General features: G+C 31.5%; 1 protein-coding gene across 1 annotated transcript; it reads right to left on the bottom strand.

Moving 5' to 3' along the window:
• Positions 1–3,205: 3,205 nt before the first annotated feature.
• Positions 3,206–10,419, bottom strand: LOC134718166 (GTPase IMAP family member 7-like). Its single transcript, XM_063580655.1, has 6 exons — positions 10,386–10,419; positions 8,390–8,470; positions 7,845–7,904; positions 6,262–6,315; positions 5,254–5,307; positions 3,206–4,622 (listed from the first exon to the last, which is right to left on the bottom strand). Exons 1-6 carry the CDS (start codon positions 10,417–10,419, stop codon positions 3,394–3,396), a joined length of 1,512 nt encoding a protein of 503 aa, XP_063436725.1. The 3' UTR covers positions 3,206–3,393.
• Positions 10,420–13,376: the final 2,957 nt, after the last annotated feature.

Raw genomic sequence — 13,376 nt, 5'->3', positions numbered from 1 at the left:
TGACATACTGTTTCTGTCTCGTTAAAACATGCAACTGTCATACAAGTGAGAGTTTTCGATAGCTATAAAATATATTTTCCTCGGACTTCAGTATTTTTTTATGTTAACTTTTTCCCTTTTGTTTTTCTTTACAAGCAATGAATTTGAAAATAAAATACTTAAATGTAAATCGGTATTTAACATCTATTTTCGTAAAATAGTTGTCTTTCGTTGAATAAGTGTTTGTCAGAGTGATTTTGGCTAGTTTAAGACATACTAAAATTTGTTTAACTCATTGAACTAACGATCTTTAATCCCCTTAATATGTTTTACTCTGTCTCTTCTCTCAATAACAAATGGAATCGTGCATTTTCCAACCAACCGTCACATTCGAATCTGTTTTATAATCTAAATCATTGTAACTGTTTAGTCAAATCTTTCTTTGATATGTAATGGTCAATCATATATATGGTATATTTGAACTTGCATGATTATTTTAGAATTAACAAAACAAGCAGTCCTATCATTTCTGACACGTAAACATGGTTAAGATTATCTCTCATCAAAAAGTAATATTAAGTCAAAGACTTATATTATTGCAAAACTGAAAACATACAGTGTGTATAAAAAAGAAGATGTGGTATGATTGCTAATGAGACAACTATCCACAAAAGACCAAAATGACACAAACATTAACAACTATAGGTCACCGAACGGCCTTCAACATTGAGCAAAGCCCATACCGCATAGTCAGCTATAAAGGGCCCCGATAGGACAATGTAGTTCACACGTGAATGTATGCAGATATCAGGCATTTTAGTATATGGATATTTTATAGATACTTATTAGCAAATAACTTTAGGATAATTCAAACTTCATAAATTGATTGGTTGATTGATAATATTTTCCAGCCACTTTTTAGCGCCACTTTTGGGATATTTCGTGGCTGCCATTTTTTTGGGCGGAGGAAGCCGGGGCGCCTGGAGATAATCATTGACTTTCGATGAGAAAATTTACAATCCTAGTCAATTAAGATTGTAGTCTAGTGCACCCACTCAAGCGAGGTTCGAACTCACAACCTCAGTGTTGACTGGCTTGTGATTACAGTAGTAGAACATCATAGACCATTCGGTCTCCAAGGCACCAAACTTCATTTAATATCACAGTATCAAATCATGATATGCTTATTGTAACATTCATAAGGTTTAAACCAGTAACTGAGCAATCAATGCCACATAATGCTTACATTCATTGCTAGGTTGGAAATAGTTGGTGTCAAATCCAAAAAAATATAGTCTCATAATAAACTCCAATGGTAAACGAGAAAAATGGAAAGAAATAATGATACAAATTTCCCATGCAGGAAAATACTTTTGTAATTTATCAACATTGAACTACGTTTTCCTTTAAAATAAATACTAACCTGAACAACACATGACATTTGATTTAACATTTTATAACTTGATAACGATATTGGACAAAGATCAGCCAAGGGCCTGGCATCAACCTTGTCGTCGAATATGAACGCAATTTTTATCGGTGTAATCCACAATTATCAAAACATTAACGTTGTACCTAATCTGTGTCCATAAGACAATAGTCGGGTATGCTTTGAGATTTGAATAAATAAAGGATAAACGTATCATTCTTGCAAAAAAACTGAGTATTTTAGAAATTATTAAGTCATTTGTCAACTGCCATATAATGAAATATGCCAGTAAAGAGGATATAATAGTACTGTTTATATAAAAAAGAAATGAGTGTTACAGTATAATTTGTCATGCAATTAACTGACTAATGCATTTTCCATATTGGCCCTGGTATTATTCCTCAACTCTTCACAGTTGATGTTGGAGTCTCGGTCTGATAAGGGCTCAATATGGAAAATGCCATGTTATAATCTAAAAGTTATACCAAATACAAATGCTTTAACTAAAATCCCAAAATAGTTCATAAAGGAAAAATAGATAGGAATAATAAAACAAAAGTTATCCAGTATCTGTAATAAAATTAACGGTACCAATTTTCTTGCACCAGATGCGCATTTCGACAATACATGTCTTTTCAGAGATGCTCGTGGCCAAAATATTTAAAACCCAAAGCTTATATAAAAGATGAAGAGCTATAATCCAAAAGGTCCAAAAAGTATAGTCTAATCCGTGAAAGGAATCAGAGCTTTGCATGTTGGAGATACATTCCTTAATTCATAACAAATTCTAATATTTTGTAACAGCAAGTTCTAGTAACACAAAAACCCGTATGTTCATGCCAGTACTGAAATACTAGCTACTGGGCTGGTGATACCCTCGGGGACTAATAGGCCACCAGCAGAGGCATCGACCCAGTGGTAGTAATAAAATTAACGGTACCAAGTTTCTTATACCTGATGTACCTATTTCACTTGTGCACTTCTTTATCAAATTTGAATGAAACATGTCACAAACTGAAGTAATCAATTCAACAAAATCACAGTTTTAATTAAATCAATTGCAACAACCACTCGTTGTTCTTCATTGTTTTTATTAGGAGACGACAGACATACGATTTTATAATGAAAATCCACAGAGCAATAAAATATGATTTGCTGCGTCCAATAAAAATCGACCTTATACAAATGAATGTCAATATATTAGTGAACCTATGTTATGCTGACAAAAAATCTCTTCAAAAAGTCTGTTATGGTTTGAAAATTTAGTTTTTATTAGAACTGTTTAACACATAACAGCATTCATCTGCTTTTTCGTATTTGAATTTTCGAAAGTCAATCAAAGTCTTAGTAGTCAACACTTCTGTGCTAACATAAATTATCATTGATATGGTCATGATGGTCATATTTATAAATTAACTGTTTTCAAAACTTTTGAATTTTTGAAATAAATAAGCTTTTCTACCGCGGGAATAGATTTCCTTAGTTGTATTTGGTGAAACATTTTAGAATATTGGTCCTCATTGCACAACTTTGTACTTTATTTGGCCTTTCTAACTTTTGTGGAGACGAGCGTCACTGATAAGTCTTTTGTAGATGAAAAACTCAAGTATGGAGTATTTAAAAAATTTAATCTTGAAATCTCTGATTTAATAGTTGGCGTCTTCTTATGCTCAACATGCTTTGGGGAACACTTTATTATTATAAACATGTAAATTATTTCACATCACACTTATCTCAAATAAAATAATTCAAAACAAACTATTGAAAACATTTGTTTGTAAATTACCACAGCAATTATCTAATTGACTAAATAAGAAAGAAAATTAATGTTCAATATTTCGCGTATTATACCAAAGGTAAATGAAAATCAAAGTCATAGTTATTACTACACACACATGATATATCAATACTAAAATGAAATAACTGTTTCTGTTCAAATATAATTGATTTTGATCGTCATATCATTATGTTCAGCATTACAAAATCTACATTATCAAACAACCGTTTTGAAGAGTATTTATCTTAGTTTGCAAACTTGCAGATTCTTTTGAAATTTTCTGTCTTGACTCAATTTTTTTCCGTTCAAGACAGGCTTTTTGATTCTGATACTCTCGTTTTCTTTTGTGCAGCTGCTTCAATTCAAAATCATATTCTTGAATTTCGTTCCTTGTTTTACACTCTAGGTCTCTCCTCTGTTGTTCTAACGTACGACATTGGTTTGTTACACGGTCTAAATCATCCTTGATATCAATTGCCTCCTTCTTCTTCTTTGTCAATTGTGAATCGATCTTTGCCATATCGTTTTCATTTTGCTCTTGTAGACGATTCCTTATTGTCTCATTGCTCTTAATTTTGCTTTGAGTTTTATCAATAAGATTCTTGATCTCGTTCTCCTTAGAATTATATCCTTCATATATTTCATCATAAATAGGTTGATTTGTCATTGAAACTCCGGAGTCATGGCTGTCGACCGAAATGCTGTCGCCTCCATACACTTCGAAGTTGTCATCAAATCCTTCCTCGTCTTCGTCTTTGATATACAATTGCTGCGGATCGTCTGTTTCAATCAAAGCATCATATGCCTTTCTAGCTTGGCATGCTTCGTCGATAATTTTATTGGTAAAATGACGACCGTTGTTATCTTTAACTATATCTTCTACTACTTTCAATAATTCCATGACCATTTGACTTTTAGCTTGTCCAGTTGTCGTGTTGTCCATTGCAAAATAACGATCTTTGCATTTTCGTATAAAATCAGTCAGAGGTGGGCCTGTTTCCTCAATAAAAGATTTGATGCTTTTTCCAGCTCTCTTCAACTCATCTGATCTCGTAAAAACTATCAAAGAATACTTTCCCATGGACGTACCAAAAGTTTTGAACAATTGTTCTAAAGCATCGGTTTCCTCTGCTGTTAACCTTGTTATCTGTAGCACGATCATAAAAACATGTGGGCCAGGTACGGACATATCGGCGCAGCGAATTATTTCGTTTTTGACGACGTCTTGTGATAATGTTGTGTCAAACAAACCGGGTGTATCAATAACCACTAATGTTCTGCCATTGGATCTGACGTCAAATTTTCCACATTTTTTAGTTACGGACTTTCCACTGATATCTGATTTAAACATTGTTTCTCCTACAATGGAATTTCCAGTAGCGCTCTTCCCTGATCCTGTTTTCCCCAGCAAAATGATTCTAATTTCATCTTCGTTTTCTATATAAAAAAAAAATCATTATTTATACTGAATGAAGACGACAATTTCATTATTTTGTTTTATTGGTTTTAGAATTTTACAAGATTCAGACGTGTTTATGGTGTATTAACAAAACATAATAAATTGTTATTGAACATTTAGAATATTTTGTTTCACTGCGTCTAGTGTCCATCAAACAACATTCAGTGTAAAGTTAGTATGTATTACCTCAGTCACCTTCGCACAAATGTAACGGCGGGGATCAGACTATTAATAGAAAAAAAAACATCATGTGAGGCATGGAAGTTAATATATGTTGACCTATCATGGTTTACTTTTATGAATTGTTATTTTGATGAAGAATGGTCTCATTGGCACTCACATCACATCTTCGTATATATATTATGTCACAGGCATTTGTTGTTAAACTATTGACCAATATGATCATTAAAATATGTTTCTTTATTTTATTTTCGTTTTTATCGATTAGTCAAATCATTTCTTTCACAAATTGTGACAAGGATGGTAAGTAGTCTCATTGGCACTCATACCACATCTCCTTATATATAATTACTTAGTTTTCATACGAGTATTTCAATAATTGTTATTTGAATCCAAATTAAAAATGTTAAATATCCAGAATACATTTACCAGCATTATAAATTTGATCTTCTTTCTTGAATGATAAGTATCTATTAGTAGTGTCTGTAAGAAACATAAGAATATCTTAAGCAATCTATGAACTCATTTCAAATAAGATGAACAGTTCCAATCAGCACCAGATGATCATTAGAGTCAGAATTTACACACAAACGTCAAAGAGCATTTGCAACTTAAACGGATAAAAGTGATATAAAACTGAAAGATTGTTTGAGCAAGTAATGATAATATATACAAAATGCAATGAATTGAAAATAAAAGAGAGGCAATACAAGGCAGGTAAATTCAGAATCAAATTAGACTTAAATATACTTATTTACACAATGAGCATTAATATAAGGATATATATTTTACTTTAGTATTGATTTGAACAAGAAGCTGTTGCGAATTCAAGTACTCTAAGGTCGGTACTTTGTGTCCTTTATATGCTTATTTGTGGTATAACCCTGTTATTCAATCCCTTTTCAACTGATACAGTATGTTTTAATCTTGAGATAAAAGACCGCTGCCAAAAAGAAGGGAAAGCGTCTGCACAAACTCATAAATGTTGTGCCTTCTTTCCGTGGTTGATCTCTGACATACTTAGTTAAATGATGAAAATAGCATAACACCACCAAATACTTTTTCTGATATGCTGCCTCGTGTGAATTGCTATTTCAGAGTTAAATGCAGATTCCAAACTTGTATTTATTTTCCCCAATGTTATAGGTTATTCAATCACCTATAGCTTTTTAAGAAAGTTTCTTTTCTATACGATTAGTTGTGCTAAAAGTTTCAATGGCAAACACATCAAACCGTTGTTTTTGGCCAGATAGACCTGTATCCCATGCATATGTATCATTCACCATCTGAATCCAGTTAGTTAAACTTGATAAAATCCGATATCTTTTTGTAATCGCCTACGATGTAAACAACGATATTACAGAAAAAGAATAAAGGTTTCAACAAAACAAACCACACTCACACAAAAGTAACATATAAAGGTATTTAGTAACATACCGATTGTTTCATCATTTTTCCTTAATGGTTTCGGTGGGAGTGCCGGGACGACATCTACAAATAGAAACTTGTTTGTAACTTCAGATGTAGCTTCGGTTTGTACTGATCAATTTTTTGCACCTTTTTTTGGTATATGTAATTTGTATTATTAGTCGCTGCCTAATATCATTTTTGCGCTTCAAATTTCATAAACGTATTAGTTTATCAAAAGATTTATTTTTTATATAGATTAGACGATGGGTTTTCCTGTTTGAATGGTTTATATGCTTAGTCTTAGAGGCATGATTTTTTATTAGTTGTTAATGGCTTTGAACTAGCTGTCAGATAACTGCGAGTAGTCTCTGATCTGTTCATTGTGTCTTGTTGTGTCGGGATGTATAAGTACCAGACCACGTCCACTTTTATTTTTTGTCTATCTGATGAGTTAAACCTTTTTCAACTGATTTTTATAGTTCGTTCTTATGTCGTACTGTTATACCACTGTCCCAGGTAAGGGGAGGGTTGGGATCCCGCTTACATGTTCAACCACCACATTATTTATGTATGTGCCTGTCCCAAGTTAGGAGCCTGTAATTCAGTGGTTGTCGTTTGTTCATGTCTTACATATTTTTTTTTTCTTTCATTTTTTTATCTTAAATAAGGCCGTTAGTTTTCTCGCTTGAATTTTTTTACATTGTCTTATCGAGGCCTTTTATAGCTGACTATATATGCGGTATGGGCTTTGCTCATTGTTGAAGACCGTGCGGTGACCTATAGTTGTTAATGTTTGTGTCATTTTGGTCTATTGTGGATAGTTGTCTCATTGGCAATCATACCACATCTTCTTTTATATATATTATAGATTACTGTTTGGTGTGAGCCAAGGCACCGTGATGAGAACCTTACTTTGACTTATAATGGTTTAGTTTTATAAATTGTGACTTTGAGTTGTCTCATTGGCACACAAACCACATTTTTTTTGGTCTACTGACATAGATTATCAGAATTTATAAACCATGACCTCTGCTTGGAATTATGCAAATATGTCGGATAATAAACAAGTGATTATGTCAGATGACCATGTTATTTACTGTCGCAGGTGGAAATCAATGTTTCATAAAAATATTTCCATTTTTCGATAAGAATCATTTAAATTTGGTTTTTTATGTTGTGTCATGTGTACTATTGTTTGACGTCTGTTAGTTTTTTTCATTTTTAGCCATGGCGTTGTCAGCTTGTTTTAGATTTATGAGTCTGACTGTCCCTTTGGTATCTTTCGTCCCTCTTTTAAACCACAAAAAACCTAAGACATAAAACATTTTGTATTGAGGATTCATAAATTGTGGTTAAAGGGGCGTTGTTTAAAGGAGAAAATGTAGTCAAACATTCACTTGGGCATAATTAACTGAAACGTGATTTAATACATACATTGTGACGAAAAAAGGTATATTTTGTTTTGAAATTCTATACAAGTGAAGGATTCAACAGTGACATTAATACAAAACAAATTATAATATTGTAATCTATTATAAAATATACTTATCAAATTGCAATAGGGACCATTTTATTTTTTAGGTCTGTATAACCTTCAGATTATTACATACCATCACAGTATTTATCTTTTCGAATAGGCCTAGGTGGTGCTAGTGGCAGATCTATGAACTCTACAAATAAAAAGAAGTATCGTTTATATTGTGTGTGTTTCATTTAATTATAAACATGTTCCAGATACCTACAAGTTTATGTCTTTTAACCACCAACCAAATTGGCGAGGTTCGCGCTTACAGAAGTATTTTTGGCAAATTGATTAATTTTTGACTATTTATTTTATTGCGACATAGTAAAATTAAACATAACTGGAGTATTTTTTCCTACCATACGTTTTTTTTCATAACTTTTACGGTTGTCCTGTAATCATGTAACTACACAAATATATCTCAAAAATTTAAAAAAAAATCAACCATTTTATCAGGAAAATTAAACTGGTTATATAGCAGTTTGACAAAAACTTATTATGGTCATTGAAAAGCTTAATATTCTCTAAACAACACAACGTAATTAAAACGTTTAGCTGGCTTTACAGAGTTATCTCCCTGTAGTGATAGGTACCACCCTAAACGTGCGTATTAATTTATAATATGTTAGATACCTTGATCAAGTTCTGCAGTCGGGAAACTTAAATTACGATTGAGTTTTCTTGGTGGTATAACTGGAACAACTGGTGCACTTTCTAAAATTATGCATAGGTAATAATTATTCTAATATGACGACCTATTATCGTCAACCAGTATAATTACAATCTATCTACCTTTAGCGCAAACGCATTAATACACAAAAACGGCGTTACGACCTACTTATTTATACAGCCAGATATTCTCAATTTCCGACATCAAAACTCCCAGTTTACACAGGCCATTAAGATACAATATATTTATTTATATTCTACAGCAAAATAAACAAATCAGTCCATTTCAGTTCATTTTTGCATGGTAAAATTTCATAGAACGAAAATTCCGCAAAATGATATTATTGTCTGGGCATGGCAACAAGGTGACGTCACAAGTATGTGTCTGTAAACAAAAAAACGCAAATGAAAATACCGGGCGTTTTTAAGCTTCTTGTACGCTTCAGAACGAAAAAAAATACATTGGAAGAAAATATATAAGTGAAAAATGCGATTGAAAAAAACAATCATTGAATTATATAATATTACTTATATTATAAACAAATGATAAAACGGAACAGGGCTTAACAAAATTACCGAATTTGTTCAATTAGAATCGAAATAGCGTGTAGGGTAAAATAATCGATTATAAATGCCCAACCAATGGTTAAATGAAAACAATTCTACGGGTGCCATGAATTATTTCTTAATAATTAATTTGTATATTTTTGTTTTGAATTTCACAGTATTTATTTATCGCAAGTCTTTTCTAAGAAAGTTGAGAATGGAAATGGGGGTTATGTCAAAGATACAACAACCCACCAAGTTAGATGGCAGTTAACAGCCGAAGGCAACCAATGGGTTTTCAAATCAGCAAGAAATCCCGCTCCCGCAGTTGATCCTCAACTGGCCCAAAATATTTAGAAATGTGAACTAGTTCAGTAAAAAGGGACGTCATACTTAATTATAAAGATATATTAAGTTAATCTGGCTATACACCCATATGACTTATTTACTGTACATTATTACAATTGCAAATAATCAATATTTTTTTATTTACGACTTTTTACATATACATAATGTACTTATCATTGTCAAAATGTTATGGAAGGCAGGAAACAAGGTTTTAACTTCGAAAAAACTAAGGATTTTCTAATCCCAGGAATAGATTACCTTAGCTGTATTTGGCACCACTTTTTTTGAAATTTTGGGTCCTCGATGCTCTTCACTTTTGTACTTGTTTGGGTTTATAACTATTTTGATCTGAACGTCACTGATGAGTCTTATGATGAAAAAACGCACGTCGTCGTATTAAATTATAATCCTGCTACCTTTGATAACTTTTGTAATGACACAGGTAATGTGAACAATTGTGATGATTCTGGTGTTTCTTGTCTTCAATCGTAGATATTGAACTGGTTAAAAATAGATGTTTTTGAAATATAATATTAAGAACAATTAGTTTAGAATTTAGGCATATAGTTTCCTTATTAGTAAGTTTGACTCTTTGACGTTTGTTACTATATAGATTGTGTTTTTTTTTAGATCTGTATGCCACTTTCTGAGTACGAAATGAAATCAAGAAGACATTTTGATTCAAAATAATTTGACACCTTTCCCAAAGAAAACTAACTAAAACTGAAAGACGAACAGCACGGTGCACCAAACCATTAAATTTATGTTTAAGCTGTAAATAATCGAAATGATTCCGATTTTTTGAAAAGATATTACGTTTAACTGTATAAGTCCTAAGTCAATTTGAAAACTGTATTGTCATAATGTAAATTATCATTATCATGTTAGAAAGTAAAATAACAATAATACCGAACTCCAAGAAAAATTCAAAAGTCACATATCAAATAGTAAAATTATAATCAAAAATATATCAAACGAATGAAAAACCTTTCGTATTCCTGACGTACTACAGGTATTTCCATATTTAGAAAAGGTAGATTAAACGTGGTTTTATAACTAGCCAAACCATTCACTTGTATAACAGTCACATTCAACTCCATTATATTGAAAACAATGTGTGAACGAAATAAACAGATATGATAGGTAAAAATGTCACAAAAGGCATACAACAGTAAACATTGTGTTATAATATCAATCACTTTGAAAACAAACAACTATGTAAATGCAAAAAAAAAGGTATTTCCTTTTTTCAATGTCAAAGATTTTTAAATGTGAATAAGATTTATACCTTTCAAATCGACGTTGAAGTACTCAGATTTGTCATGTGTTGTTTGACCGGAGCTGAGGCTACCTGCAAAGACGATCAAACCTTTCTATTATGGTTTATTACAATTTCTATGTCATTTTGTCTCTTGTCTTAAGTCAGTCATAAGTACTTTGTTTCATATTACAAAAATCTTCAAATATCACGAATATAAAGCACGAAAAACAATATCAAAATGTTCTCTATGTCTTAATCAACTGACAAAGCAGTCAACAGTGTCCTTGATGTTGTTGGTTTTTTTTTTGGTTAAAAATCCGTCGAACTCGACGACATTTTGAGCATTTATTCAGATTCTTGTACTAGTTTTTTTTTAAATCAATATTCGAAATAAGTGGCAATGGAATTTAGAATATTGAAGTCCAGATCTCATAAATTTAAACAGATCATCCAAATCAATGTTCAGATATGAGCAAAGATATGTATGTCATCATCGCAATAAGAAGTGTACGTACTGTTTGTTTTTCAGTGTTTGCAGTCTAAACGGGAAAAAAAACCCATTACCTATGCTACTAAAGTCTTGCATTTATACGTTGCAATAATGTCCAATGATGGGTAGGAGAAATCAGCAGTACTACTTTTTTCACATGAAGTAATTTCAATATACGTCCTTTTCTCAATCTTGAAAGAAACACACGTTATATTCATGATATATACCTTTGACAGCATGTATTTTTTACCTTGTTCATTATAAGCCTTTACGTATGAAGCAGGAAAAAGACCTTCTTCTGTTCCAAGTCTCCCTTCCATGTAACCATCATCGTGTTCCCTTACAAGGGTTATTATGTCTCCAGTCCGAATTGTTAAATCCCCAGGTCTCATTTTGTCAAAATCGCGAATTGCTTCAACATAATTATCTACAAACAAACAAAAATCCTTCTGTCAAAAATTCGTGCAAATAGTACTATAAGTATTGAGTTCTGAGTGTAAAGATGAGTTTCAATTAAAGTCCTCTTTTCCTTGGATGAGACTCGTTATCGGGTTTGTAAATATTAAAGCAACACGACAGGTGCCACTAGTGTAGCAGGATAGGTTTCCCTTCCAGTCGTCATTTTCTTTTTATATCATGGCATTGTTAGTATCTTTTAGATACTGTGTGTGATACATTTTAATGTTGTGTCGTTGGTATCCTCTTATATTTAATGCGTTTCCCTCAGTTTTAGTTTGTTACCCCGATTTGGGTTTTTTTCCATCGATTTATGAGTTTTGAACAGCGGTATACTACTGTTGCCTTTATTTTTCGACTTATAGTTTTGAATATTCCTTTTCTATCTTTTGGTTTATATTTTTTGGTGTACGAACTATATACGCTGTATTAAACAATTGGTAAACCAACCATATAAATTTATAATGATATATGACAAAGAATGGTGGCTTGATCTCCGTTTATAAAAAAAAAATGCATTTTTTTGTATAAAGAATTTCATGTTATATAGTCCTGTATTCTTGCTGTTTTTTATTCAAATAATACCTTTCAATTCTACGTTGAGGTAATTGGAACTGCGATTCGATGCCTGATTGCTGTTGTCGATATCTGGAAAAGTTTATAAAAAACTGTTAATATTTCTAAAAAGGGAAACCACACAAATGCACATAAGTTTACATTATTCTCGACAGAAAAACGAACACAAAACTATTAAAGAGACATCAAATTATTGCTTGTGCTTAGGAAAATGTTGAAATATTGTTTGAATTTAAATCAATTTGAATAACAAACACATATGATAGGGTTAGCATATGCTTAACAAACATTTTTTTCATATTTTTATATATAACATGTACTTACATTAATTCATAAAAAAACAGCTATTAGTTAAACAATCTGATATTAGACAAATAATATTTGTTCAGTTTTAAAGCTCTTCGACTGTTTCATTTATTATATATCCTTGACCTTCAAATATTCGGCTTTGAGCTTTCATGGTGAAGGTTATTCTAACAATCTCTAGATGCATAATATTTGAATCGAAATTATTTCCTTTGTTTTAATGGTTTACACCTTCATTAGACTATTCTGTACATCAGCATTTATCAATTGCTCAAATTTTACATTCACGTTAACAATGTTTCTGCGTAAATCTGATTTTATTACCCCAACTCATAAAACAGTTTACAAAACAAAACTTTCGAAGATGAAAGTGTTGAAATGCTCCTCTAGTGTAGTTCCCTAAAATTGTATTACTTCAACTGATTCAATACATCTTCTAATTGATATTTTTTTCTTTTTTTATTATTATTATTAGCCGTCATAAGTTTCATTAATTGATTTCCAGATAAGGCAGGAATATAATGATTCCTTATTTCTGTTCCGTGTTCAATTATGATTTTAAATCTCATTTTGTTCATTAATATAACAGCTCTTCAAATCAGTATATTGATATTGTTATTTAACATAATTATAAATGAAAGACACATTTATTGTCGAAATGTGTATCTTCCAGTTTAGAAATGTTACAATGATGTTATGATATTTTACGATTTCTTGAGCAATAAATTTTTTTATTTATAAATAACATGAATTGAAAAATAACTTATTGCTAAAACAAATGTGAAAATTTCGAAAAAGGGATTGTTCTTTTGGTTGAATGTTGTTAATTTGTGTTGTTTCTTATTCAGCAAAAAAACTGCAATCTGATTGGTTAAATACCCGTGTAAAAAACATCCCACCCTTGTTCACTCAGGGATAAATAAAATTTTGCCAAAATAAATTAATAAAAAAATAATAAAAACATGTGA

Source organism: Mytilus trossulus, chromosome 5, assembly GCF_036588685.1.
Source record: "Mytilus trossulus isolate FHL-02 chromosome 5, PNRI_Mtr1.1.1.hap1, whole genome shotgun sequence".
Classification (NCBI taxonomy): domain Eukaryota; kingdom Metazoa; phylum Mollusca; class Bivalvia; order Mytilida; family Mytilidae; genus Mytilus; species Mytilus trossulus.
This window is presented reverse-complemented; position numbering and strand designations above follow the sequence as displayed.